The 27,491-nt window shown below is 36.5% G+C and overlaps 1 protein-coding gene across 6 annotated transcripts in view; it reads right to left on the bottom strand.

The window, feature by feature from the left end:
- The window catches only part of LOC104607981 (ARM repeat superfamily protein), a 49,375-nt gene extending 28,246 nt beyond the window's left edge, over nucleotides 1-21,129 (bottom strand). For 3 of the 6 annotated variants that reach the window (XM_010273788.3, XM_019199538.2, XM_010273791.3), the window contains exons 1-14: nucleotides 20,176-21,129; nucleotides 20,024-20,096; nucleotides 19,760-19,882; nucleotides 14,906-15,075; nucleotides 12,472-12,621; nucleotides 9,658-9,804; nucleotides 4,634-4,694; nucleotides 2,777-3,099; nucleotides 2,080-2,211; nucleotides 1,744-1,863; nucleotides 1,356-1,442; nucleotides 699-827; nucleotides 352-472; nucleotides 127-252 (exon numbers count right to left, since the gene is read on the bottom strand). In XM_010273788.3, coding sequence (XP_010272090.1) covers nucleotides 127-252; nucleotides 352-472; nucleotides 699-827; nucleotides 1,356-1,442; nucleotides 1,744-1,863; nucleotides 2,080-2,211; nucleotides 2,777-3,099; nucleotides 4,634-4,694; nucleotides 9,658-9,804; nucleotides 12,472-12,621; nucleotides 14,906-15,075; nucleotides 19,760-19,882; nucleotides 20,024-20,096; nucleotides 20,176-20,235 — 1,822 coding nt within the window. In that variant the 5' untranslated portion in view covers nucleotides 20,236-21,129. Of the gene's footprint in view, nucleotides 1-126; nucleotides 253-351; nucleotides 473-698; nucleotides 828-1,355; nucleotides 1,443-1,743; nucleotides 1,864-2,079; nucleotides 2,212-2,776; nucleotides 3,100-4,633; nucleotides 4,695-9,657; nucleotides 9,805-12,471; nucleotides 12,622-14,905; nucleotides 15,076-19,759; nucleotides 19,883-20,023; nucleotides 20,097-20,175 lie in introns of those variants that run through there. The other 3 variants (XM_010273789.3, XM_010273790.3, XM_088886314.1) reach the window with 3 other exon arrangements.
- Between the last annotated feature and the right edge of the window lie 6,362 nt (nucleotides 21,130-27,491).

Genomic DNA, 27,491 nt, shown 5'->3' with positions numbered 1-27,491 from the left:
CCAAATAAAAAACACTGTTTGACTCATATATAGTATTTTATCAAAGAAGGCCATGGAAGAAAAGAGAAACATAGTACACCAAATCTATGTGGAAACAGAGTGGATCAAAAGACAGCTAATACTTACACAAACAACAATATACTAATGATCTAAGCAAAAGTGAATCCAAACTGGAGAAGTAATATAGACAACAAACAGAAAGTTCCTGACAGTCTTTGGGGAGCTTCATGAAAGGACCATATAATATGCTTCCTGCAAAAAGAGAAGTCTAACCAATAAGGCAAGAAGGCAAGAAAAACTCACTTATATGATGCATATAATAATTGACCTAGTTTATTGCTTTGATCTTACCATCATCTAGACACATACTATAGAATTCTCCTAATGTATGTTGCATGATATCATATTCCCAAGCAAGGGAGGAGTTCATAGGAGCATATTGTCCAAGGCGAAGTAGAAGATGCAATATAACCTACAAAGAACATTTTGCATTCAATACTAAAAGGAAAAAACGATTTATTTATGAACTAAAAATGAAGTGAAAAAAACAAAAAAATAAATCTGCAACAAAAAAAGACATCGTCCCTCAATCTTTCCAGCCAGATTCAGCAATTCAAAATGCACATGTATCTAGGAAGATGAAGGGCTATATTTCCCAATTGAAACATTGAAATTAATGTTGTAATGTAAATGCAAACCTTAGACAATGAAGACAGTGTATCACCCAGACGAACCAGCAAAACTGGAAGCTCGCGTATCCAAGTAATCTGATGGTCTAATATCTCTGGTTCACTTGCATCTAATAACAGTATGCCCTGCCTCTTTGACTTTGTAGTGGAAGGAAAGAAAAAAAGTAAGTGATGGAAACATACACATATTCTATATGTTGTCACTGGTTTACATGCCAAACAGTTCAATGATTCTCATATAGAAAAATAGGAGAAAAGGCTAAAGGTCCGTTTCGTTCACGATTGGAATCGGAATCAAAATCCATCAGAATCAGAACCGGAATGGTATATTCCCATAGTCTGTTTGGTTCAGATTGGAATCGGAATGGGAATTGAAATCAGCTGGAATGGAATTTCATTCCCAAGGGAGAGGGAGGGAATGGCCATTATCTCAAATGGGGGAATGCCATTCCACCAGGAATGGGAATGGGATTCCAAGTCTGCCCAACCAAATAGTTGGAATCGGAATGGCCCATTCCTATTCCAATTCCAGACCCCTATTCCTGTGAACCAAACGGGCCCTAAATGAAAGTAAGATTCATACTTTCATAGTATATTCACCTCCTATGAGTTGTAAGGAAGCTAAGAGAAATCATTTCTTTAAAAAGTATAGGAGAGGGAGTTTACAGGAAGTAGCATTTCTTCTATTGCAGAAAGGAAAGCCAAATTCAATGTAGACTCTGGTTTACAATCCTTGAATGCCATAGTAAATGCCTGCAGCGGAAAGGTTTAATAACTTTAATTGTATCTTCAAATATGTATATGTTTTCAAAGGGAACTTCAAGAAAATTGAAAATGAAGATCAAGAATAAAATGACAGGAATGTGATGCAAATACATATTGATTATCAAATCTAAAAGAATATGTTACAGATTAAAAGATTAACACCCAATTAATTGCTGGAACCTGGCAGTGTCATTTCCTTTAAAAGAAACGAAGATGTCATATTCAATACTCAATGTCATCAAGAAGTCCAGATTTTAAGAAGAATGAATTCTGGATAAAGAAGCCAAACCTGTAGAAGGCGCGACTTCCAAGTGTTTGCCACTAGTGATACAAGCCTTGGAATAAATGGAAGTAGTGAAGTTAAATGTTTTTCTTGCAGTGCTTTACCAGACCTTGAATTAAAGCGAATCTGCAAAATAATATTATATAATATCATTAAATCAATGCGTATGATGAATAAACAAGGTTAAAACAGTGAGAATGGGTATAACTAGTAACAGTGATGTAATCACTATTATTTTTTATAGCAAAGGAAAATTTATTAAAAGAAAAAACAATTGTTTTTTAACTGACAAGCATGTAATGCCATGACTTTAACAGGAAAGATGAAGCGTAAGTAGCAGACCTTCCCAGACAGCAGATTTTCTATAAATTCCAGGAACCTTTCCATTAAAATGGCAGAAGTAAAGATCCATTCATTAGAGTGCAGAAAGATTTCTGTAATCTCAATGTTCAAGATAAAGAATTTGTCTTCATCCTGCCATGAGGCAAAAGAATTATCAAAGCAATTGTGTCACTATATAAATGGTACACATCAAACTTGCCAATATTACATGTGAGTGCATTCATGACCCAACAGAAGAAGTTTTAATAAGTTACCAGTATTAGAAGAATAAGTTAGCAGCACTGACCACTGAGAGAGAGGTCTAATCATCAATTCCAATACAGGGGTAAAACTAAAATGCCTGAATAGACAAAGCAACAAGCAAAAAAGACTGCCAATAATAACAGATATTTAAAAAAGGGGGATTTCATTGGTGTTTACTAGCTGGATAGGTGATAAAGGCTTCACTAGTGTAGAAATTTTCATGCCAATTTGGGATTCAGAATGATATTTTCCTTGGGTTATGAGTAGGTAGAGATGGAGGGAGACGCCTGAGTATTACTAAATGGATGCAGATAGCTTTGGACTTTGGAATATACAGAAATTGTTGAAAGTGCATATAAATCCTATGTGTTGGGTTACAATTAAACAGAAATTAGCAACCCAAATGCAAATTGCAAAAATAATAAAGCAGTCTCAGAAAAAGAAATTCACCCACTTTTCCTGAAGTGTTATGAAGTTGGTTAAGGGGAAACACTTCCAAAAATTTCCTCAAAAACACTGGTGTTGCAATCTCTCCCCACACCGGCATATCCTTCTCATTATATGTAGGCTTTGTTACTCCAAAATCTGTTTGATGCTTATCAATCCCATAAAGAAAAAACTTGACTGAAAGATCTATGCTCCGAAGTAAGTATAGCATGCAATCAAATGACTGTGCATCAAGAGATGACATTGGGTGAACTAATGGAATGAAATCTTGGAAACAGTTGACCAAGATAGGCAAAATATCTTCTAGTCTCTTAATGATGGAAGAGAAATCTGCACAAAGAGGAAAAGCGAATGATGCAATCAAACATTGGTATTTTATTTTCAAAGAAAAAATGGAATATGGAATGAAACACAAAATCAAACTGGAAGTTAAATGACAAACCAATATAAAGTTTTCCCTTTAAGATTATAAAAGACTAACAATAACTAGTGCAAGACAATTAAAACATAAAAGACATGCTGCACTGCTTCTAACATTCAAGGATACAAATAACTAAGGCCAAGAGTTAAAGGGCAGGAGTGACAGACAGCAGTAAAATTACTTCTATTACTGGAGAAACTTCAATGCAATGGGAACAAATGTTGAGCAATCTGTAGGAATCAGTAGAAAAGCTATGTATGTTTTTCTTATTATTACCTAACAAGGGCATTGATGTAATTTCATCACATTTAAAGAGCTAAATATATAAAGTTTAAGAGTGGGCCAACTCTTTTTCCCTCTTCTCTTACTCTTTTCTTCTTGTATCCGTCTATTCTTCTTGCTTTCTTCTCTTCAATCACTATTTTTATAATTTTTTAGTGCTAAGACAACCATAAGGTGAACTACTTGAAGACAAAAAGAATAAGAACAATAGGACAGAGAAATGCATAAAAACAAAATGATCAACCTAGAAAAGTCAATATTATATCTGATACTGACCTCCAAGTACAAGTCTAGAAGTTGAGCCTGTAAAGGACAACTATATCCAGCATAATACATTACATCTACCTGAAAGATCCCCCCCCAGGTAGGGAAGCACACACACACAGAGACTCTATAGTTGATGAAAAAAGAAAATAGTCAAAATGGCCTATGATACCAGGACCCTGTACAAGGGTGTCAGATCATGTTGGATACTTCAATTTTTAGTGTAAATATTATATCCGATACCATATGCAGCCATGTCCTTCCTATATCTAGGAAACATAAGCAATACAAGTAACACTAATTCAAATCATGTTGACTTCATAGCAAAAGGGGATAATGTGGACATCAGTGGCTTTCCTGTCAAATGAGCAGCATGGAGAAAGAAGTTACTCAACAAAATTCCTAGACAAAAGAAAATGGTTCTATGAAGGTACAACAGCATGGTTATCTCTTGGCATTTGGTTCATAAGGACTCAGAAGTTGAAACTTAACCTTTTTCTATTTTGGATCTTTATTTGTGCGAGACACTCCTTTTAAGATTGCTTGCATTGACATGGCTCAGTAGCCACAGGGTGGGAGTAGGTGCATGTTCTGTGATCTCTTTAGTGTGTATTTTTTTGTGTGTGTGCATGTGGTGGTTTTTTCTTTTTTTTTTTTTTTTTTGGAGGGGGTGGGGGAGGGGGGTTCATTCTACTTGTCTACACTCCATTTTTTGTCTTAACATATTTTCCACTGTTACCAAGAAAACATGAAAATAAATTATGAAAAGTGAAAGAACTATGGACTTCAAGTTGCCACAAACCAGTTCAGTATTCTCTTAATACAACAGCATACATATATCCCGGTGCTTACCAACTAAAAAGTAAAAGAAAGTAGAAGGAAGCTACAGTTGCATACCAGTATGCTCTTTAGGCACCTCAAGCTCATATGCATGCAATGACCCTTGAGTTTCAGTATTCTGAAATGTTAAAGGACATAACAATTAGAAGTAGACAATATTAATTTAAAATTAATGAAACCATGCAAATAAGTGGTCTGGAAGTTCATTAAAGTTTAAGAGAAAATTGATAGGCAAAAAATGACAATATAAACAATATGCAGTGCAGAAAATAGAAATTAAATTATATGAGAATATACTCGCCAAAACAAAATAAAAGCAATGGTAATGAAAACAAGCTTTATGAACCTATTAGAGACTGCCAGTGGAGGAAAAAAACAGTCTTTTGATAGATTCAGGCACACTAGGCTCTAAACTCTAGGTGTGAAGAGCCATTATAAATAAAGAAAGGTAACCACCACAATGCCCATATTTTTTTCATAGGTAGCAAAAGTGGATTTATTAAAATTATAACATAGAAAGACTACAATACAACAGACCAATCCAACTCTTTCTTTTTGATAAGCAACAAAGAAAGATTAATGCAATAAAAAGGGGGAGATTTGGGAAAATCACATTTTTGACAAAGGAGGCACAATCCTAACTATTTTTGATAAAGGGGGCACACCCCTTGTCCTTATGATTTGCTGGAGAGTTATGTAATTTAAGAATCGTAGTGGTACCCACTGATGTGGGTTGATAACATGGGTTTGGGGAGGGTGATTGGCGGTGAGAGGTGTCGTCCACTCAAGGAGATAGCTAGGGAGCCGAAAGGTCAGTTCGACAAAGGAAAGGAGATTGAAGATGAAGACAATCCTGGAATTTTAGAATGTAATGCTTGGGGGGGGGCTCGACGGGGAGAAGAGTTAATGAGAAGGGTAAAGTCTTGAAGTTTTGTGAAGGGAGTGGGGCCTATTTGAATGAAAGGGTGGGTATTCTTAATCTAATTGCTAAAAATGATGATGTGCCATGCGAAACAAAGGGACATGTGATTGATAAACTTGAGAAGAGGGAGGAAGAGGACTCGGGAGTTGAAGTTAGCTCGCAAAATATTTCCAACTTTTTAAGTTGGGCCACGTGACTTGTTGAAGGTTTGAGTGAGGACTATTTTTCAAGGAAGTGGTTTTTTGGGCCTCAGAGAAACAACCGTCTGGGTAGGTTACATGTTAACATGATGTTTGGCCTCTCTTTTAAACATCTTAGGTTCAAAAGGTTGGGGTGTCAAACAGATCCAGGCCGCTTAAGCTTTGAAGAATTAAGGTGGACAGGATTTGGGTGGCTTTCGAGTTCGACAGATCAGGTAGGAAGAAGATTATTTGGCTTGACATGAAGGAATATACTGATCTCAAGAACATCAGAAGTGATGTTTCACTTTCACTCGAATGTTCTCCAGGCCCTGGTAACCGTGTTGATGCTGAAAAATAGAGAATCATGCGTCTTCTGATGCTGAGATGGTTAAAGCTCGAACGACTAGGGTTGGCGGTTCTCCTCCGGTCACAAATCTGCTGTGTGACTCAAAGGAGAAAGCAGAAGGTGTGGAGCCCGGGTTGGAAGGAGGAGTATTGGAAGATGGAAAGGTGGAAGAGAAGGGTGAGAACTTCAAAGCGGTCAAAGGTGTCATTGAAAGGGAAATAGTTGTTGTTGCTAGAGATAAGGGTGATAATCTCCTCCTGTTGAAAACTCTTTAGTTAAGGAAGTTGTGATTAGCAAACTTGGGGTGGAGGTGGGGCGCAAGAGGAAGATAGAAGAAAAAGACAAGGTGGAAAGTAAGGAGATGGATTTGAAGAAACCTCGTAACTCAAGCAAGCTCCATTTAGTTCATGTGAAAAAGGTGTTCTTGAGATTGAAACTTGGGGTCATTGGGGTAGGTCCAACAAAAAGGTACAAGAAGGTTTACAAGAAAAGAGGAGTGAAGAAAGAGTTGAATTCAGAGGTTCATGGGGGGGAGGGAGAGGGGGGGGCCATCTTGATCTACTCAAGTCAAGATCTCTAAGGGTTGACTCAACTCAAGAGGAAAACAAAATTGTGGTGAAAGGAATGAGATGACCTGGAGAGATGCCAACCATAGTTTAATAAAGGTGGAAAAGATTGAAGCTTTGCACCTTGAGAAAAAATTGTAGAAAGAGGCGCTCAGGTGGGGAAAAAGCCTTGGTTTGTTCTTTTGGGGTGGAGAGGAGTTTGCTAGAAAAGCGTTTGAGAAGTTTGAGAGGAGTAGAAAGGAAGAGCAGATGAAGAAAAATGTAACAGGGGAGAGAGGAGAAATTTGGAATGAAGATGATGTTGGGCAGGAGGTGTTTGAGGGGGAGGATTAGTGGCGGTTGAAGGAAATTTGGTTCTTTGAGTCAGTGTGTTCCACTGGGGGGTGTCTACATACTTTTTTATTGTTATACAAGAAGTTCATGCTTTTAAAGGTGTTCATGCTTCAAAGCAGCTGAACCAGCTTAGCTGAATCTTCAGCTCAGCCCTCTCGAACAGCGCCTCAGGTTTCAGACTAGGCCTGACTCCAGCTTGGGTTGAGGTCTCAGGTAGCCCAAGCCCACCCATCTGGTAACTATAAATTGCATTGACTAAAAGAAAGAAAATATGTACAAACAGCCATGTAGCCCAATCGTAATATCATCACCAGAACATTTTAGTTATATTGGAGCTTAGAGCCTTAGATGTCTGCCCCAATTTAAACATAAATTCCCCCAAGGATAGTACACCCTCTTTAGCCCAGGTATCAAGGAGCCCATTTCCTGATCTATGCAGCCAAAAGTATGTGATGCTCGCATTCCTTTTTGCAGATTTAATCTCTCTCATGGTATTCCTATAGTTCAAATTTCCTTTGCTGCCACCTCTTATTCATCCCATTACTACTCTAAAATCCTCTTCTATTTTCACAGTGCGAGTCCTAATGTTTTGCCCAGTCTGAAGATTTTGTATCAAATACCAGCTTGGAAGATTTTGTACTTACAAAGGAGCACATCTCCATCAATACCAGGAAGAAATTTCCATATTGGCCCTTAAACCATCCCTCTCCTCCAATAGAGCAAAAGTTGCAGGGTATTATGATACCAATCCTCTAATTTGTGAAATTGAAGGACCTGAGCCTCCCTTCTGCCAAAAAATACTCCCAATTTCACTTTTCATTTTTTTTTCTTTTTCTTAAGTTAAGGTGATAAGTATGCACATCATATACAATGTTTCCGAAATCATAATTGTATTGTAAATTGTAAAGAAGGGTGAACCAAATCGAGTTGAACCATCATAGAACATAAGATTATCTCCACTTCAAAACTTTTGAGAAATTAAAAGCATATATGTAAAAAAAAAAAAAAAGAAAACTTAAAACATATATAGGAAAGTAGTTTTACCCCATTTTTTATCTGCATCTGCTACATATGTACTTAATACAACAGAGTTCATAACTTGCACACTAGAAGGTAAGATGATATAATTAAGTTTAATTTAATTAACACACAATGGCTCTTAAGTCTTAACCTACTTATAATGGGAAATAAACTCGATAAGGTTTCCAAAAAGGTCCTCAATAACCTAAATAAGTCTTACACTAGTAATGGTTTTACCATTTTAAACAAACTGAAAAAAAAAAAAACAAAAAAGGGAATGCAAAGTAGAAAACTAGGTTTCTATTGAAATTATTTTTATATTAGTGATCAGAATCTTTATTAAAGAAAATAAAAAAAAAAGTACAATCAGAGTTATGCCAAGCACCTCTTTTTAATATTGGGCTAGCTGCAACTAGTTAGTTCATCTCCTAGGGATTTGAATGTAATAAGCAATTCCCTAACCAGTTGTTTTCTTTCATAATGTATTTGTAAGTCAAAGAACCAGTACTGCTGCTTTTAAGCGAATCTACAACTATTGACAAGTCCCTTTCCACCACAACATCTTAGTAATTAAGAGTTTTAGCAGGTTTTAGTCCATGCTACACTACTAACAATTCAAACCCTGTTGAGTCTCCATGACCTATTGGTCCAGAAAAAAGAGTTATGATGCATAAAAAATTAAAAAAAAAAACAATCAATTACTAGGATATATCCTTCACTGTTTATAAAAACTGCACCTATGCCTGAAAATCCAGGGTTGCCCAAGTATCAGCCATCAAAATTTTGTTTGATGAGGATAGGGGCTGGAGGGGACAAATTTGAGGGTGTGCTGGTCCTAGCATCATCTATAGAAATGGGGCAAAGATGCTCACAATTTTTACCCAATGTGCCTCCTTCATAGAGATGTTTTCAATGATATTCCTTTAGTTCGGGGCTTGTCTTTAAATGTTATAGCATTCATCTCCTCCCAAACTTTCCACAAAATTGCAGCCCATGTGCACTTCTACAATAACTTCCCTTCTTAGGTGAAGAGAAGAAAGAGGCCTTACAAAGACTTCCTACATCCTCGAAGGAGTCCAACTACATCCAAATGGTGAAAAGAAAATTTCTCAAATACGAAATACATATGTACAAGATGAGCCAAATGCCAGTTAAATCTTCTCCTTTTAAGGGTCTCAGAAGTATTCATTGTCAACTGTTTACCTCCAAAAAAACACGTCTTAAGAGGTACTGCTCAACAAGAAACAATAGGATTCTTTGATCAAATTCTACAATCAGATATTCAGATTTGGACTTATCAAAGAAATGCCAGGCGAATGACATCAAGAGTTTCTCTTAGGCCTCTCCACAATCCTACATCCCAAGAAAAGACCATATTCTGAGAAAGAAACACATCAGGATACATGCTTGTCTTTGTAAGGGGAAAGAGAAAAACCATTGACTAACACAAAGGCCAATAAAAAGGATATGAATTCCAAAGTGCCACTCACAAGTAATACAATCAACCTGAGCACCCAGATGTTCTAGAATATCAATTTGCAAATGAGAAAAGAAAAAAAAAATGGCATTCTCAAAACAACAAAAAGAACAAAGGAAAAAGATTATTGTGCAACCCAGAAAGTAGTAGTTAGTTTTCATCGTTAGTAGGAGGTACTTTTTTTTATGAATGATAATAAATTTATTTATTCAGAAGCAGATTTAGTAGGAGGTACTTTTCCATATGATGGATCCACAGTTCTCCTATTACATGGTAACAGTGATAAGCAACGAACCAACCCAACAAGAGCATTCTTGAGCTTGCTCCTGTCCTGTAAATAGATATGGTTCTTACGTAAAATATCCTCATAATTCTGGAGAACCTGTTGAATGAAGAACAATTAAAGAAATTTGTCAAAAAGCATACACCAAAAATAAAAAGAAAATGAAACATTGATGCAAAACCAATAAATTAAATTAACTCCATTCACCATAAGAAAATAGACATATATGAACCTTCAAAAGATTTAGATTACTAAACACATAACTAGCAAGCCAGAAAATGAAACAAGGATCTAAGCCAATACCCAGTCCCACCAAGACTCTGGCATCAACAATGGCAAGGCAGATAAAATATAGCCATCTCTATATTTCTCATCTTCAGTACACTGATGACACCCTTATTTTCCTGGATGCCTCAGTGGACCAGGTGCTGAACCTTAGGCTATACTGGCTAATTTTGAAATGCTAACAGGTTTGAAAGTAAATCTGGCCAAGAGTATGTTGATTGGGGTGGGGTTTGTAAGGAGGGAGGAGTTGGATCATTTTGCTATGGTGTTTGAATGCCAAGCTGGAAGGTTGCATTTCCTTTATTTGGGTTTGCCAGTGGGATCTAAAGCTTCTGCAGTTGGGATTTGGAGGCCAATTGTTGAGAGGATGGAGAAGAGGTTGGAGAGCTGGAAAGCAAAATACCTCTCATTGGGGGGCAGAATCACTTTGATTAGAAGTGTTCTGTCACGTTTATACAAATTTATTACCTCTCTTTTTTGAAGATTCCAGTAAAGGTGGCTGAAAAACTTTGAGAAACTTCAGAGAGATTTTTTGTGGGAAGGGGTAGAGGGAACAAAGAAATTGCATCTGGTGAGACAGTGAATCATCTATTAATCTCCTGTCCTTTTGTAACTCATATCTGGGAATGGTTCTCTTCTCTCTTTGATTGTAAGTGGACTCCTCCCTCAAGTGTGGTGAATCTTTTTAACTCTAGTTTCTTCCAACAACCAAAGAAGAAAGGAAGGGTGATGTGGAGAACAATGAGAGCAGACATTATTTGGGAAGTTTGGGCAGAGAGAAATAACAGGAGTACAAAGCTGCTGCCCAGGACCAGTAGAGGACTTTGTAAAGGGTTGGAGGGAGGAAGGACTGAATAAAAGAGGAAAATTAATCTGGAATATAACCCCAGCAGTGGTATTCTGGTGTCTTTCACCAGAAAGAAATGCACGGATCTTCAAGAGCAAGATAAGTTCTGCTGATTCCATTTTTCAGAAAATTGTGGGGAAGATGTTCTCTTGGTTGTCTGGTCACAGATTGTTTAAGGATGTAGGTTTTGAATCCTTTTTTGTACAGGATAATCTTTTTGTAAAGCAAGGTGGGGATCAAGGTTAGAGAGAACAGTTTTTTTTGTTTCCATAGTACATCATCTTGCTGTACATTGTTTATTCATTCTAATACAATGATAATTTACCTTCTCAAAAAAAAAAGGATTTTCCAAGGGCAAGAAAAAACATTGCTTCAACTTATAGAAGGCATCACCTTCAAGGCCATACATTGGCTGAAAACTATGGACCTCTTCAAGGATTTCTCTATAGATCATTTGCTCAGAGAATGGAACATAGTAGCAGGTTTCTCCACTCCTCCTACCATACTTGAGGACTGGACCCCTCCTTTACAGCATTCTGTGAAATTGAACTTTGACGGCAGCTCTATAGGCAATCCTGGTCCTTCTGGAATTGGGGGTGTGTTTAGAGATGTGGAAGGAAGAACCTTCGCCCTTTTCTCTGACCCAATAGAAGTGGGTGGCTCACTAAGGGCAGAAGTAATAGCACTCTTTCAAGGGCTCAGATTGACTAAACAATTGGGATTTTAACATTTAGAAGTGGAGGGGGATTCAAAATTGGTCGTAGGCTGGATGCAAACAAATAATTTGGGCACTTGGTTTAGACACCATGTAAGGGAAATAATAAACTTGACAAGGGAGCTTGGAGCACAGTTTAATTGGGTTAGCACACGGTTTGGTTGATGTTTTAACAAAGCAAGGAATGGTTAATAGGGAGACTTTATTTTGGGCATGTTTGTAATTTGTAATTTGATTATGTTATGAGGGGTCACCTTATTTAAGAAGGTGACAATTGTAATTCTATAATTTCCAAGCTTAGTGAAAGTTACTGTTTCCTATCAAAGATAATATGGAGCTGTATCCCTTTTGCTGTATTCTGGACCCTCTGGAACGAAAGAAATAGAAGGCTATTCGAAGACTAGTCTAAGAACATCAAATCATTGGTGACTGTGGTTGGGAAGAAAGTGGCCGATTGGGTTGGGTGCTTCCAGATTTTGCCCAACTTAGTAAATCAGATTTGAGGGAAAATTTTTGGAAGTACTTGAAATTCAGATGTCATTCCTGTAGTTTTTCTGTTTCAGTTGTTTGTATGGTGAGGTGCCAACTTGTCGCCTCTTGGATTGTATTTCTTTCTTTTTTTTAATGAACTGTCTCTTTTTACTCTACAAAAAAAAAACGAAAAAACAAAACAAACAAACAAAACAAACAAACAAAACAAGCAAACAAAACAAACAAACAAACAAACAAGCAAAGGCCATTACCCAGTGTTGATCCCAGCTATCTGGGTCTTGGGAGAAAGAAGTAGACTGGATATGGACCTAACATTTGGCTTTTATTTATTTATTTATGTTGCACAAAGAAGCCTCTATCAGACTTGCACATAGTACACTAACAAGTAACAAATTTCCATAAAATACTATGGGAATGACGTGTGTACCTTTTCAGCATACATGAAAAATGAAGATGGATAATGCTGGACAACAAGATCAAAAAATTTGAAAGCCATCAACCGTATATCAGTTGCTAAATGTGTCATTCCATTAAATATATAGGCCATCATCAATGAGATTAAGGATCCTGGAACATCCTAGAATGAAGAAAACGATAAGAAGCAATTAGTATGGGCAAAAATGTTAGTTTTACAAAAGGAAAAAGGAAAAGAAAAACAAATTTTAAAGAATGCTGAGAGAGAGGACATTGCATTTGTTACTCCTGTAAGAAACAAGGCATTGAGATGAAGTGACAAACCAATTGGCTCCCAAGATGGCATGAATTTAGATTAGGAAAAAAATCATATATCAACATCAAAAATAGCCCCCAACTATAGTGAAATTAAACCCATGGTTCAAAGTAACGATATGCCTCTGTATCGGCAGAGGTGTATCGGTACTTAGATACAAGCGGAAATGGCTTTTTTTTTAGTTTTTTTTTTCAAATTTTGGTTTTTGGGAAGATATTTTAACATATTTTTTATTAAAAAAGAGTGGGGTCCCGAAATACCTGTAAACAGGCGTTTCAAACCCCAAAAGATACGATACGATACGATACGCCCGATACAGGGCATATCGTATCGATACTTTGAACTTTTTTAAACCTAGCAATTTTAATCAGGGACTTTCCTTGACTTGACCTGCAAGTCCTCCAAGACTCAAACCAATTTGGTTGCACACGCATATGAGTGCATGTTATTCCCAGCTCCAACAAAATATTAAGTCACACATTCTATATTCTTATTCAGCCTATAGGAGAACAGATAGAGATGCAGATCCCTTTTCAATCAACAGTTTGAAAACCAAACCAGGCATCAAAATGGAAAGGCATCCAGTTCAACTTATCTCAATTGGTTCAACTGTGACATCAACATCATGTCATAAATAGACTAATAAAAATAAAAATAATAAAACATCAAAAAAGGAACTGAGAAAAGAAAAAACTGCTTGAAAAGTTTTCAACCTAGATTTTAATAGTTTGATTAAGGCAGGAGTTAATATGGGAAGCCTGGAATGGGATAGCCCAGGCCCAGATGGGGCTTTTGCAAACCTTTGCTGTACTTGCCATGTATGTAAAAATGGAATGTTGGTCAAGCTGTCTGTATATTGTACATTACCTCCACTCTTGTGGAGAGGATTCTTTTGCTCACAAATAAAATCCATTATTGTTGACTATCAAAAAATACAGTTTTTTAACTATAGTTTCAGCCATTCACATTTTGAAACTGGAAAGGGTCCTGCTTCTGGTTGAACATTTTGTTCTACTTCTTCCAGAACAATCATAAACATTTCTTTGAAGTTGGATCATTTGATCTACCCAGAAATCCAATGCATGATTTATATGTGCTAGGTAGCCAGCTGCAACATAAATCAACCCTGGAAGTTGTGACTGACAAATTAAAACCTTTTTATCTATATGCATCCTTCTGATTATAAAATTACTGTGCTACCCTTTGATGGAAATGTACACTATATTCAGCCTACAGTGAACAGATAGGGGAGAACAGTCCCATTTCAGTGACCCCAAGGCATTCTGCTGCAACAAAGATCAATCTTATAAGTTAAGCTTAACAGGCTTAAAACCTTTTTTATCTGTACATCCTTTTGACATAGATAATTGGTGCCTGACCTACTGAATGTAAGAGTACTGTGTGGTGCATGTTCACCAGAAGTACAGATATGCCACTTGTATACAAATCTTGCATGGTTGCACCCTGTAAGAGAACTCATTCATAGTCATTCACTCACTGCGACATTGGAAAACCATGTGCTTAAAATATTTCAATGAGTCATAAAGCATCTTTTTTCTTTCTTATTATGCCAATGAGCCTTAAAGAATTTTTTTATTTATAACATGATAAGCATTAAAGCTCTTTTATTATCAGTGAAAACCTTTTTCATTAAAAAATAAAAACAAATGAGAAAGAGTAAAAAGAGAACAGAGGGGAAAAAAAGAGAGAAACCAGACCATAACCAATCTACCAGAAGGGATTTCCCTTGAATCAATCAGTTACATCATCATAAAAGTTCATTCCTCCCCAAAGGATTGCAGTCCCCAAATATAATGCTTCCATATGTTAACCTGATCTGCCAAGACAGCCAACTAATCCATTTGCTATCTCCTTATCCAAGTAATAGATATTCAAGGTCATTACCATTTCACTTTTGAAGAGCCAAGTGATTCACCAATCACCATAATGATATGTTGATTCCGCCATTCAAAAGGAAAAAAAATACAATGGCCAATTTCAAAATTATCCATTCAAATCTCAATTAGGGATAGTCAATGTACTCCCCAGCATCGGAGATCAATAAGTTTGTCCTCTATGGAACATAAACTTTTGTATAAATACTTATGGAAGAAAAGATGTTGCATGTTACCTTTTTCAATGCAGGGAAAATCACTAATTTCAGGAGCTGATAGAGTGTCTCGCGGACAACTTTGTCCTCATCACTAATGCGTTCACGCAGCTTCTCTATTATGGCAAGTTTGTGTAATGTCAGCTCTGCTGGGTATTTAAGCACCAAATCCCTAATACCAGTCAACGCATCTTGATCAAACAGAAAAACACTTTGTCTCAGCATCATAGACTCTTCAGTTAGTACAAGGGTACAAACCAATTAGTGGAAGCAAAATCTAGTCAACAAATCATGAAATAATTTTCTTTTAAATGTTGTTTGGCCTACATTACACAAAATGCAACAATTGGGAGACAAGCACCAATTTAGTATTTTCTTTTGCAACAAATCACCCATGCTGATGCTTTCATGATAAGCTTCCCAGCAGAATGCACTAACTTTTGGGGGGACATGGGCACACCAGACTTCTTTAACAAGGAAGGAATGGAAAGGAGTAGAGGCTACTAGTGAAGAGAAAAAGGATTTACAAGTGAATGTCCCAGAGGGACTGAGATTCCACACACGTCTATCTTCCCTGGGCTCATCAAAAACCAAGTTGTTCAAGATATTCAAAAGGTTAGACACAAAGGGATTTCAAATCCTCTCAGGTTTCTCACGAGCCCCAAGTTCCAACCTTCCCTGGGGGAAGAAGACAACCCAAAGAAATTAGACACAAGATTGTATTTAATACTTGAAACCACTTTATGCCACAATCTGTCATTGTCTGGGGGGAAGCGCAGTGCTTTTCTTCCTAATGTTTCCCAGACCCAACCTACCCTCTTCCTTCCATTTGACCACCTTCTCCCACCTAACCAAATGATCTTTTTTCTATCTCCAAGCTCTCACAAGAAGTCTCTCATCAATTTTTTTATTCCCAAGGTGGATTTGATCAAAGTAATTCTCCCCCATAAAGAGATGTAATTCCTTTTTCCAACCAGCAAGCCTTTTCTCAATTCTCTCCACCACAGGGTTCCAAAAGCTAACAGACCTCGGATTGCCACCAAGAGGTAAGCCTAAATATTTTAAGGGCCACACACCTCTCTCACACCCCAAGATCTCTGCAAATGAGCCCAACTCCTCTTCAATAACATTTATACCCACCACCACACTCTTATTCTAATTGATTATTAAGTTAAACATTCTTCCAAAGCGGCTAACCACTAGCTTTAAGACTTCAATCCCATTTGTATTTTCCCCCTCACAAAAGATCCAAATGTCATCTACAAACTGGAGATGGGATACCACCACACTATTCCTTCCAACCTCCTAACCTTTAAAGAGATGCAACTGGCTAGCCTTAAAACTCAATCTAATCAGAACCTCTACCACCAAAAGGAAAAGAAAGGGAGAGAGGGGCTCTCCCAGTCTAAGCCCTCTAATGGCTTCAAAAAACCCTCCAGGCCTTCACTGACTCGTTCACAACCACTGAAAAATGACTAGTTTGTAGGCAGCCTTTGATCCACTTGCACCACAAATCTCCAAACCCATAGGTCCTCATAATACTAATTAAAAACTCCCAATCTGCCAAATCATAAGCTTTCTCCAGATCCAACTTAATGGCCACCCCATTTTTCTTAGCTCTTCTCTGGGCCTCCACACATTAATTAGCAATAAGAATTTGGTCCACAATATGTTAATCCTAAATAAAAGCCCCTTGGTAATGAGAGATGATCGAAGTAAGAACTTGCTTGATCCTCAGAGATAACACCTCGGTGATTATTTTATAAATGCTAGTAACCAAGTTGATTGGCCTGAAATCCCTCGGATGATCTGCACTGGCCTTTTTTGGCACCAAGGTGATAAAGGTTGAATTCATTCATGGATTAATTATACCCTTCCTATGGAACTCTTTAAACACTCTAAGAAGATATGGCTTAATAATCTCCCAACAATCTTGATAAAAAGCCATTGTGAAACTATCCGGGCCCAGAGCCTTGGATCTAACCATGGCAAATATTGCTTCCTTAATCTCATCTTCCTCAAACCTCTTTTTCTAAAAGTTGGTTCTAGAAGGCATCAATAGTTTCCCAATTCAACCCTTCAACTGTTCATCTTTCTCTCAGAGGCCTTAAATAAATTGATTTAAAGTGATCCACAAAGGCCTTAGCTATCTCAGCTTGATCGGTGGCTTCTCTACCCTCAATTTCAAAACAAGAGATAATATTTTTCCTTCTTCTACCATTTGCAATTGCATGAAAATACTTAGCATTACCATCTCCCTCCCTATTCCATTTCTTCCAAATTATTTCCTCCCTTAATAGAGTTTCTTGGAGTTCCTTCTTCAACTGAAACATTAATCTTATGAGTTATGTCTTCCTCTCTCAAAAGGCCCTTCTAATTCCCTTCTATCTATGTCCTCAATTTGTAGAATTAGAATTGTGTCCTTCTCTTCTAGTCTACCAAAAATCAGCTTAGTCCATTCTTTTACTTTTGCCTTCAACCTCTGTAACTTCTTCATAAATTTCTGCCCCTCCCATTCCATCCTCAATTGTTGTTCACTCCACCATTCCTTCACTCTTTGTTTGAATACAAGAAGTGTTAGCCACATGTTCTCAAACCTAATAGGGGTAGGGCCACCAACCACTCCTTGTTGAAAGACACAAATCAGCCAATGGTCAAAGACTCAAAGGTAAGTCTAGGCAAAGTTCTCCCTAATAAACCACTCCAATGCTCTTCACAATCAACTAAGACCAAGAATCTGTCCAATTTAGAACAGATCGGATTAGCTTGAAGGATGGACCAAGTAAATCTAGATTACCCCAGAGGTATGTCTCTCAAGTCAAAAGTATCAATAAAAACATTGAATTTCATCATGCTGGTTGTTACTCTCTGCCTAGTATGTTCATTTCTTCTGCAAATCTTACCACATTAAAATCACCGCCAATAAACCAGGGCCCTTCCCATAAGCCCCTGATATCAACCAACTCTTCCCACATTAGGTTTCTTTCTCTGTACCAATTGGAACCATAAACATTTGTTAACACCCATTCAAACCCATCGTGGACATTTTTCAATTTAACCAGGAAACTGCACCCAAAATGCTCTTTAAGTTATTTGGTTCTTAGACCATAACATTTATTGTTTTAAGCTTATGTTGATTAAACTCAGTGTTTTAAAAGCGCAAGGCGCAAAAAAGGCGCAGGGGTCAATTTGCACCTGAGGTGCAGGGCGCAAGGCGAGGCACGTGCCTTTTTTATGCAAGGCACAAAAAATTTAAAAAAAAATAAAAATAAGTCAAAATATTCAAAAAAATGCCAAAAAAAATCAAAAAAAGTAAAAATATTAAAAATAATATTAATAAAAATATGAAGTAAAATTTTAAAATAATGTTTTAAAAAACCTATTATCTAAAATTAAAATACATAAACATAAGATGTAGAGCATATTCAAATGAGAATTTAAAAATAAAATCAAACATATAAAACACTTTCAAGCATGTAAAACCTCTAATTTCTTTTTTCACTCAATTGCAGTACTTCATATAGCTAATGTAATGTAAAACATATTACATTCCTGATTCTACGAGCCAGCTTTGTGCCATGCCCCTCGAGGCAAGCCCAAACAAGCCCATGTTAGGTCTTAAATTCTTAGTTTTAACACAAAAAAATAATGATTTTAGTTTTATTTGCTTTTTAAGAAGACATTTTATTAGGATGAATGAATGAACAATATTACCAAACTGGGGGTTCTTGGAGGAGCATGGCACAGGGGTCCGGGGGCAGAGCCCTCGACCCAGCCATTATGTTCAAAAAAAAAGCAAAAAAGAAAGGGCTGCGCCTAAGACCTAGGCGAGGCGCATACCCTGAAGTGTGCCTCGCCTGTGCGCCTGAGGCGTGCCTTTTAAATCACTGATTAAACTATCTTTAAAAGATAACCAGGAACTATATGCCTTTTTTGCATAGCAAGTTAAACAGTTGAACCATTCAACTGGTGACTGGGTAACCAAAACGGTTTTGCATCGAGTCTAAGTTTGATGGCATTGCTAAAACTGTGAAGGAAAGAAGCTGCAACCATACACAGAAGCCTTTATAACTCAATTCAGCAAGCCCATTAGCCATAGAAGTGAAATTCCTTGAAACCCAGCTGTTCTGACTTCTGAGCTAATGAGTTGTCTTTTCCTTGTTTTTTTAAGAAATTAGCAAGTCTCCATGGACCTTCTCCCATATTTTGCTCCATCCAATGGCATTGACCTAGTCTCCCTGATGAACAACTAAAATAAGTATTTCTGCCTGGTCATCTGCAACATTATAAGGACAGACATGACCTTGGCTTTTTTGTGGAATCAACATCCCAATCAGCCTTACATCCAAATAATGGCTCCCTCCCAAGTCCTGACCTAAAATAGCTCCAGCTATACCAGCATCCAACGGGTTTTATGAGAATTGTCTGATGTGCTTCCATCAAACTGCAGCCTCACCTCATCTTTCACAAGGGAGGCCTACAGATAAGAACACGGGAGAGGATGCAAGAATTTCCTCTATATCTTCTGAGATCATCTTGTCACATTCCATTAAATCCTTTGGAATTTGAGACCCATCAACTTGAGAGGGAAAGGAAAGGGCCCACCTTCTATGAGATTCAATCACAAAGTATAGAAAACCAAACCACGGTATCTTGCAACAATCACAAGAATGGTGTTTTGGACCTCATCTCAATACAAGTGTCAAGTGTACTATTTTTGAGAAAATGTATGTATTTGTGTAACTGATGGTTTGTATAAACAATTCTATCACTTCATTACCTCCCTAACAACTTAAACAAAAATAGAAACCAATAAATGTAAATAAGTTTCCCTTTACACTGCCATAAGTAAAGATTAGGGGCAATGATAAATACCTCTGCGAACTTTGGCATTATGATGGGATGTTTGCTGAAGTAATTCCTTTAACGTCAACCCTTTTTTACTCACAGCTAAACCTGCCCTCTCCGATGCCACACTTTGTTCGGGAAGAATAATTGCTGCTCATTCCACATGAGTCCAATAAAAACATTTGTTATCAGGCCAGATAACGTGGAAAGTTACAATATTAAGAAATGGTTCATCCAGACATAATCACTTCGAGTGCAAAAACAACGTCCTCAAACTGGGGATCAACGTACCTTTAGATTTGATTTCAGTATTGGTAGCATTCTTGGGCGGTGGTAGTTTCCGACCAATCTTCCGTTTTATTTTCTGCACAAATTTACAGGAACAAATATGAATATAATGTCTTAATGCCTTGCTAAATGAACAGAATTGAGCAGGAAATTACTTTGAAGTCCACGCCTCTCTTCGGTTGCTTCTTAGACGAGGACGGCTTAGAACGTGCCATATCTTCTGTGCTGAAGTAATACCAGCAAAATAAATTGGATCGAAAAAAATATCGACTAACGAATGAAATACAATAATTTTAGAGGGAGCCAATCGTTCGCCGTAGTTTATGATGATTAAGATCCTAAACAACGTTTATCATATTATAATAAGAGCATCCTTCAAAAGCCAAACCACCTGTAGAACTGTAATTTCTTAAGGCAAAAACTCCCGAACACAGCTCCATTGAGTGGAACAAATAAAACCCAAGGAAACAAACTTGCAGCAGAGTAGGGTTTTACCCATGCGAACAAATTACTCGATATTAGACTTAACAGGAGCTAGATTTTCAATGGAAGAAACTCACTTCGATCGCCTTCTCTGATGACGAAATGCAAGCGAGGGATGATATAAATTTAATCACCAAGTTCAGTTCAGCGTGACAAAAAAATTCAAAAAAAAAAAAAACAATTTCGCTTCTATGGAGTAATTTGTCTCCTTGGCTTTCAATGAACAACTCGTGGATCCACAACCATCCCGTCCAGAAATCTTGTGATGCGCATTCTAAATGTCCTTTCAGTTCCTATTCTAATTACCTCTTTCTTCTTCCTTCCCTTTTAATTCTACCACAAGATTCACTCACAATCCAGTTGCTAGAGAGGATACTATACTCAACAAAGAGTTACAGTTGCCTTTTTATGCAAATCCTTGATACAACTCGTCAATGATGAAAGAGAGAATGAGAGCGTAGTTCTTCTCTCCGGTGTCTTGAAACTACGGTTTTGGAAGATGTCTTTGCTTGGTTAAGCATCGTCGAGTTTCGTAAATACGAGAAGTTGGCGGCAATCGCGTAGTAGATAGATTCTCGTCTTTAGTTAGGGTTTACCGGTTTAGTAAATGGGATTCTTGGCGATGGCGGTGGCGGAACTGCGGAACCAGGTCATGAACCGGGTCTCTTTAGTATGGTTGGTTAACTATGTGTTTGATTCCGTTTGTGATTATTGGGTGGGCGTTTATCAGAAAAACGTTTATCTAGTAAACGCCTATTTTAAACGTTTTCCACTTTGTTGTTTGGTTAATTTTAATTTGGGCGTTTCAATAAACGTCCCTTTACACTTCGGCAATAATAAATGTTTTTTCATTTCATGCTGTTGGTAGGGTGTTTCAAAAAAAAGCCATATGAATATTTCAATGTGATACTTTTATTGTGGTGTATGGGATACATTAGTCAATCCAACTGTCTAAATTACATATGCTTCAATTTAAAGACTGATTTTCAGATCCAATGGCTAATATATGATATAATCCACATCCAACGAAAGGTGAATATACGACACTTTCACTTTGACTCTCTCTCTATATATATATCTTCTTTCCAACATTTTATCGGACCACTTATCTTTTTTCTTTTGAATAACAAATATACCATTGACAAGGTAGATCAATTTGGGCTTGGCTTGGGCCAGCCAAAGCCCAAATTTAAGTAAATTTCACATCCCAATTTACTACTCTCTCTCTCTCAATTGCATCCAATAAAATTAATAAAAATAAAAGCACAAGATCCTTATATATTCCATACTAACAAGTTTGCAATGTTAGTAACAAGTCATATAAGTTTTTGTATATAAGCCTACATCATTGTGAAATCTATTCAGTTTTCCTTTCCGTACATAGTTAAACTCAAAAAAAGTCTACACTACTAGACAGGTTCCATATTTTTATGATTTTTATTTCATAAGATAAGATGGAATAAAAGAACAACCTAGGTATCAAGCCAAGGTTTATAAGTTAGTATGCCTTGCTGCCTTAGGCCAAGGTATGCTAAAACCAAATTTAGAAGCCTTAGTCTTGTTCTTGTTCTTCCCCCACCCCTAAGAGAGTTATTTGTTGTGTTAGTTACAGACTTCGGATTGCTTTACAGGCAACTTTTGTTTTACCCATTTATGCAAATTGGTTATTTTATTAGAATGACTATTAACTTCTTAAAATAAGAGAAATAGATGAGGGAAAGTTCATATGAAGTTTCACAGCTTTAATGTATATGGCACATAATCAGTATAGTTTGCATTGTGACCAGAATTTTAAGATAGCTGGACTGCAATCAACCTCAGAAATCTGAATTGCAAAGAGAAATCATAGAGAAAATAGGGAGAAAACGAAGACCTTCTTACCGGCGGCAGCTGCTCCTCCCTTCGGCGAAGAACCCTCTCTCTTATCGTCACTGGACTGGGTGTTCTCCTCTGAGGCGGCGAAAGACTTCTCTTTGGTGCTTTAGCATCTAGGTCATCCAGTGAGCAAGAAGATATCCACCTTTAGAATGGTAGATTCGGGTTGCACCGGATCACCACCTCTGGACGACACGTTAGAAGCCACATCGAATACACGTCAGCTCATCGTTTCATGAAATGCCCAGGCATTGGAGGAAGCGAGAAATTTCCCCCAACGGCTATATTCACGAAAAACCAATGCAAATAAATACATAAACGTTTATTTGCATTTTTTTAATAAATGCACATACCAAACAATGATTTTTGAGCCAAAAATCGTTTATCCCACCAGTATATATGGCGTTGTTTTTTCAATAAACGTAAACAGTTCCAAACATGCCCGGTTGATGTTTCCAACTTCCAAGCTTTGCATTTGCAAGCCCGGCCCGCAAATTTTCGGGTTCGAAGCGAGGGACATACTCCCTATCCTATCCTCGACCCCGGTTTCCATCGGAAAGAAACATAAACCCTCATCCCGATCTTTGACAAGAGTTCAAATTAGCCTCTCACAATGAGGTGCCCTACATCGTCCCACAGCACATCCCGGCTGTGTATTTGGAACATTATCCGATCATATTACGTGAAATGATGAGCCACTATTAGGAGATGTTCCCAATACGTGGTTGAAATGTGTTGTGGGACGTTTGTGGGGTGCCTCCATGTAGGGGAGCTGACGTGAATTCCTTGGACATGATTCCAATTCTTTTGTTTTATTTTTATTTAAAAAATTTCATTGAACAAATTTTATTTTAAAAAATAGGATAAATTATAAATAGGTAACTTATACTTTGGGGATAGTAACATATAGGTACCCTGAACTTTCAATTGTGACATTTGAGTACCTTGAACTCTCGGAAATAGACACCTAAGTTCATCTGTTAGTATTCCGTTAGTTATCCATAACACGCAAAGTCATGTGCAACTTTGAATATTACAAAATATCAAAACTACCCTTCTCATGTATTTTCCCTTGTTTTATTTTTCGTCCGCAATGACAATGTTGGATCTTCTTCCATGGCAATAGCATTTCTCATGACCTTGGTTCTAAGTATTAGAATGGAAGCCAAGCAAACATGAACATCCAACTAGTCAAACCAGAGTTATGCATAGGCCAACTCCTTTGGCATTGTACGATGCTTCCTCCACTCAATACTCAGTAGTTCAGCATAAAATAACCTCCAGAATACAATTTTGCACTCAAAAAATCAGTAAGGTTTGAAAATTAGATACTTTTCGCCTAGTTTAGTCCATTATCATGGAGTTTTATATTTAAGGTATTAACTCTCATTTCTATCATTGCTATATTTGAAATATTTTTTTACTAATAACTTGTATTAATTATATTTATATTCAATATTTTTAACCCATGTTTTTTAAACAAATGCAAAAACAAAACCATTATTCCGTCCAAGTGACGAGTAAGTAATTCAACCATCTAATCAAGTTAGTCAAACCAATATGTTATTGTCAAATAATAAATTTTGTGAAATAAAACAACAAGAAAATGTAGAATGCCCATTTGACTAAAATGGGTATAAATGACCTTGTGGAACCTCTTTTTTTTACTAAAATACCTCATTTTTGAATATAGTATCTCTCTCTCTCTACATGTGAATGTAGACAATGTAATTTGGACTATTGTTGTTGTTGTTATTGTTATTATTGTTATTGTTGTTATTAATTTTGTTGTTGTTGTTATTATTATTATTATTATTATTATTATTATTATTATTATTATTATTATTGTTGTTGTTGTTGTTGTTGTTGTTGTTGTTGTTGTTGTTGTTGTTGTTGTTGTTGTTGTTACTTTCCACCAATAACATCTAACGATGAGATCTATATCCGATATATTTAATAATATAAACTCATTTTTTTTAATTAATCAAAATGTAAAAATTTCATTTGTCTGCATAAATAGTAAGCAATCAAACCATTTGAACCAAATTGGCCAACTCATGATATCGTAATTAAGCAATGAAAAATATAGAAAATAAAACACAAAAAAATACAAAATAAATTTTGTAAAAAATCATTTGGGCACATTCCAGATATTATGCATTCATCATATTAAACAAAAAAGAATGTGTAATAAATAATAATTATTTTCATGCACATAGAAATATAAAAAATTGTAGAAAATTTGAACACATATCATTATTGTCGTCGTCATCACCATCATCATTGTTTAATATTGCCATATGTACATTTGCTAGTAATATAATTATGTAGCCAGCCCCACATAATTGGGACAATATTTTCCAGTTGATTCAAGTGTAGTTGTATTCAACATGATTTACTTTAGGCCTTGCATAAAAGTGTTAGATGTACAATCACATAAAACTTGAAATAATAATTTGGAGCCATGTAGTTTTATTTCCTCTCTAATGGACAAAGTAACACAATTGCTATCTCATAAAATGATTACAACTAGATTTACATAGCAATAAAAAATGGAATAATCTTATAACATCCATTGAATTTCCTATAACCTCCTAGTCAAAAGATTCCCTTATTTATCCTTATATAATAAAAGAAATCAATAGTATAGCTATGAGAGTTTGGATGTGAATCTTGATAACAAAATTGCCATGTTTCTATTGTGTGATTGGACAAATGTGGCCAACAATGTGGTGTGGTCAACAATCATAACACGTTTTTTTCACATTGTAAAATCAATGGCTTAAAAGTAAACCAAATCCAATTGTATTAAGCTCACTCCCCTAAGATACATATAAATTTGGGTCATTTTTACAAAATTTAAATGTAAAAAAGGGTGAGGTATGGTTAACACCTTTTATTTTTAGTATTTAGGGGCATTCCATGGTGTGGTCCCTATAATGTGTGTGTGTGAATCTATTGAGACCTATTGAAGTGTGGTTGAAATTACATGGATTTAATCATGACACGCTTTCAAAAAAAGGTCAATCATTCATTGTATTACATATAGTAATTGTCCAACATACTCTCGTGCAAATCAATTAATGGGATTTTGGTATATGAGATAAATTTTGATGTCTTGTATTTCAAAGCCATCTACAGAATGCTTTCAACACATGTCACACATCCAAATGATTGCTTAATGGGCGTACCATATTTTCATAACCAAGCAATGTACCTAATGTCCATGGTAATGATCATTTCCTCGTTATTTTCTCTTTTAACCCAACAATCTTGGATTACTACATGATTAACCTATTAGATATATTGGACAACATGTGATACATTTGCAAGTAAGTCGATATGAGATGCCTTGAAAGCAGGGATGTATATGAATTGAACTTATCATAAACTATTTGATATTAGTTCATAAAAGTCGAGCTTCGAGCCAAACTCGAGCCCAATGAAGATTAGCTTATGAGGCTCGAGAGTTCAAGCTTCAAAAATAATTGTTACATGTATAATTTTTATTTTGCATATATGTGTATCGATGTATATATTGTTCAATCACTGATATCACAATTAAACAGTGAAAAATATAAAAGATAAAACACAACAAAATACAACATAAATTTTGTAAAAACCATTTGAATACATCTTTAATATCATGCATTCATTATATTAAACAACAAAATGTGTACTAAATAATAATTATTTTTGTGCACATGGAAATATAAAAGTTTGTAAAATATTTTAAACACATATTATTATTGTCATTATCACCATCGTCGCCATCTAAAATTGCCATATTAAAAAAACATGTACATTTTCTATTAATATAGTTATGTTTATATAATTATGTAGCTAACCCATACAATCAGGACAATGCTTTCAAGATGACTCGTGTAGTTTTTTTTCCTCTCTGATGGACAAAATAAACATAATTGCTATCTCATAAAGCAATTACAACTAGATTTACCTAACAAGAAGAAATGGAAGAATCTTATAACCGCCCTTGCATTTCCTATAACCTCGTTGTCAAAAGGATTTATTTATTTACTTTGACATGATAGAAGAAATGGCAAATTTCTTAAACTACCCCTAAGGTTTAGGAAATTGACTAACTCTACCCCTATTGTATTAGTATTGACTTAAAGTACTCCTACTGTTTTCGACAATTGTCTAAAACCTCCCCTATCGTTAACTTCCTGTCACTTTCGATCACATGTGACATCACATGACCATTTTTTAAACCAAAAATACACTTTAGATCTCTCTCTTTCCTACTTTGGTTCTCCCTTGGTCTCTCTCTTACCCTCTTATTTTTTCTCTCTCTACCACTACTTCCCCGGAAGAACGGGGTTGTTGCAGTAGAAGGAGCGGGCATTTGTCATTTGAGTTGGTTTCACTATGGATTGGTTCAGATAAATCCATCCCTAGCTCACCAAAGAAACCCTAAGTGAGTTCCACCAAGACTCTTCTCCAAGATCTAGGTGTGACCAAGAGCTCTTGTGGTCACAAGAGATTTGAATTAGGACTTTCTATTTTAGTTAGTTTGGCATGATCTTGAAGTTGCGGTGACCAAGAACTCCTGTGGGCTCCAAGATCTGGATAAGCCAAAGAGCTATTGGTTGTAGCGACGCCCCACATTTGTCATTACCTGAATATCAATCTCCTCTCCTATAACTAACATTGGTCGTCGTTGTGAACTTTGCAAGATCATAGTGATATAGATTTGTCGCTGACCGAAGAAAGGGGGAATGCGATACCGTTGCAACAATAGGGAATGGGAAAATGAGAAAGAGAGACAGAGAGGGAGAGAGAGAGAGGAGAAGAAGAAGAAGGGGATCGAGAGGGGGAAGATAGATAACAAATGAGATAAGAAGAAAGAGATCTATAGTTATATACAAATTTGCCACTGATTGAAGAAAAGGGGGAATGCGATACAAATCTACTACAACGATAGAGAAAGAGAAAACAAGAGAGAGAGAGAGAGAGAGAGAAGGGGATAAAGAGAGGGAGATAAGAGGGATAGAGAAAGAGAGTGATGGAATGAGAGAGAGAGAAAGAAAGAGATTTGTACAATATGTTACAAGAAAAGGGGGAGACGATGCAGTAGTAGAGAAAGAAAACA

The sequence above is a fragment of the Nelumbo nucifera genome, chromosome 4 (genome assembly GCF_055504915.1).
Source record: "Nelumbo nucifera cultivar China Antique chromosome 4, China Antique-T2T, whole genome shotgun sequence".
NCBI classification, from domain to species: domain Eukaryota; kingdom Viridiplantae; phylum Streptophyta; class Magnoliopsida; order Proteales; family Nelumbonaceae; genus Nelumbo; species Nelumbo nucifera.
Note: the sequence above shows the minus strand (reverse complement) of the source record. Positions and strands in the feature narration are given on the sequence as shown.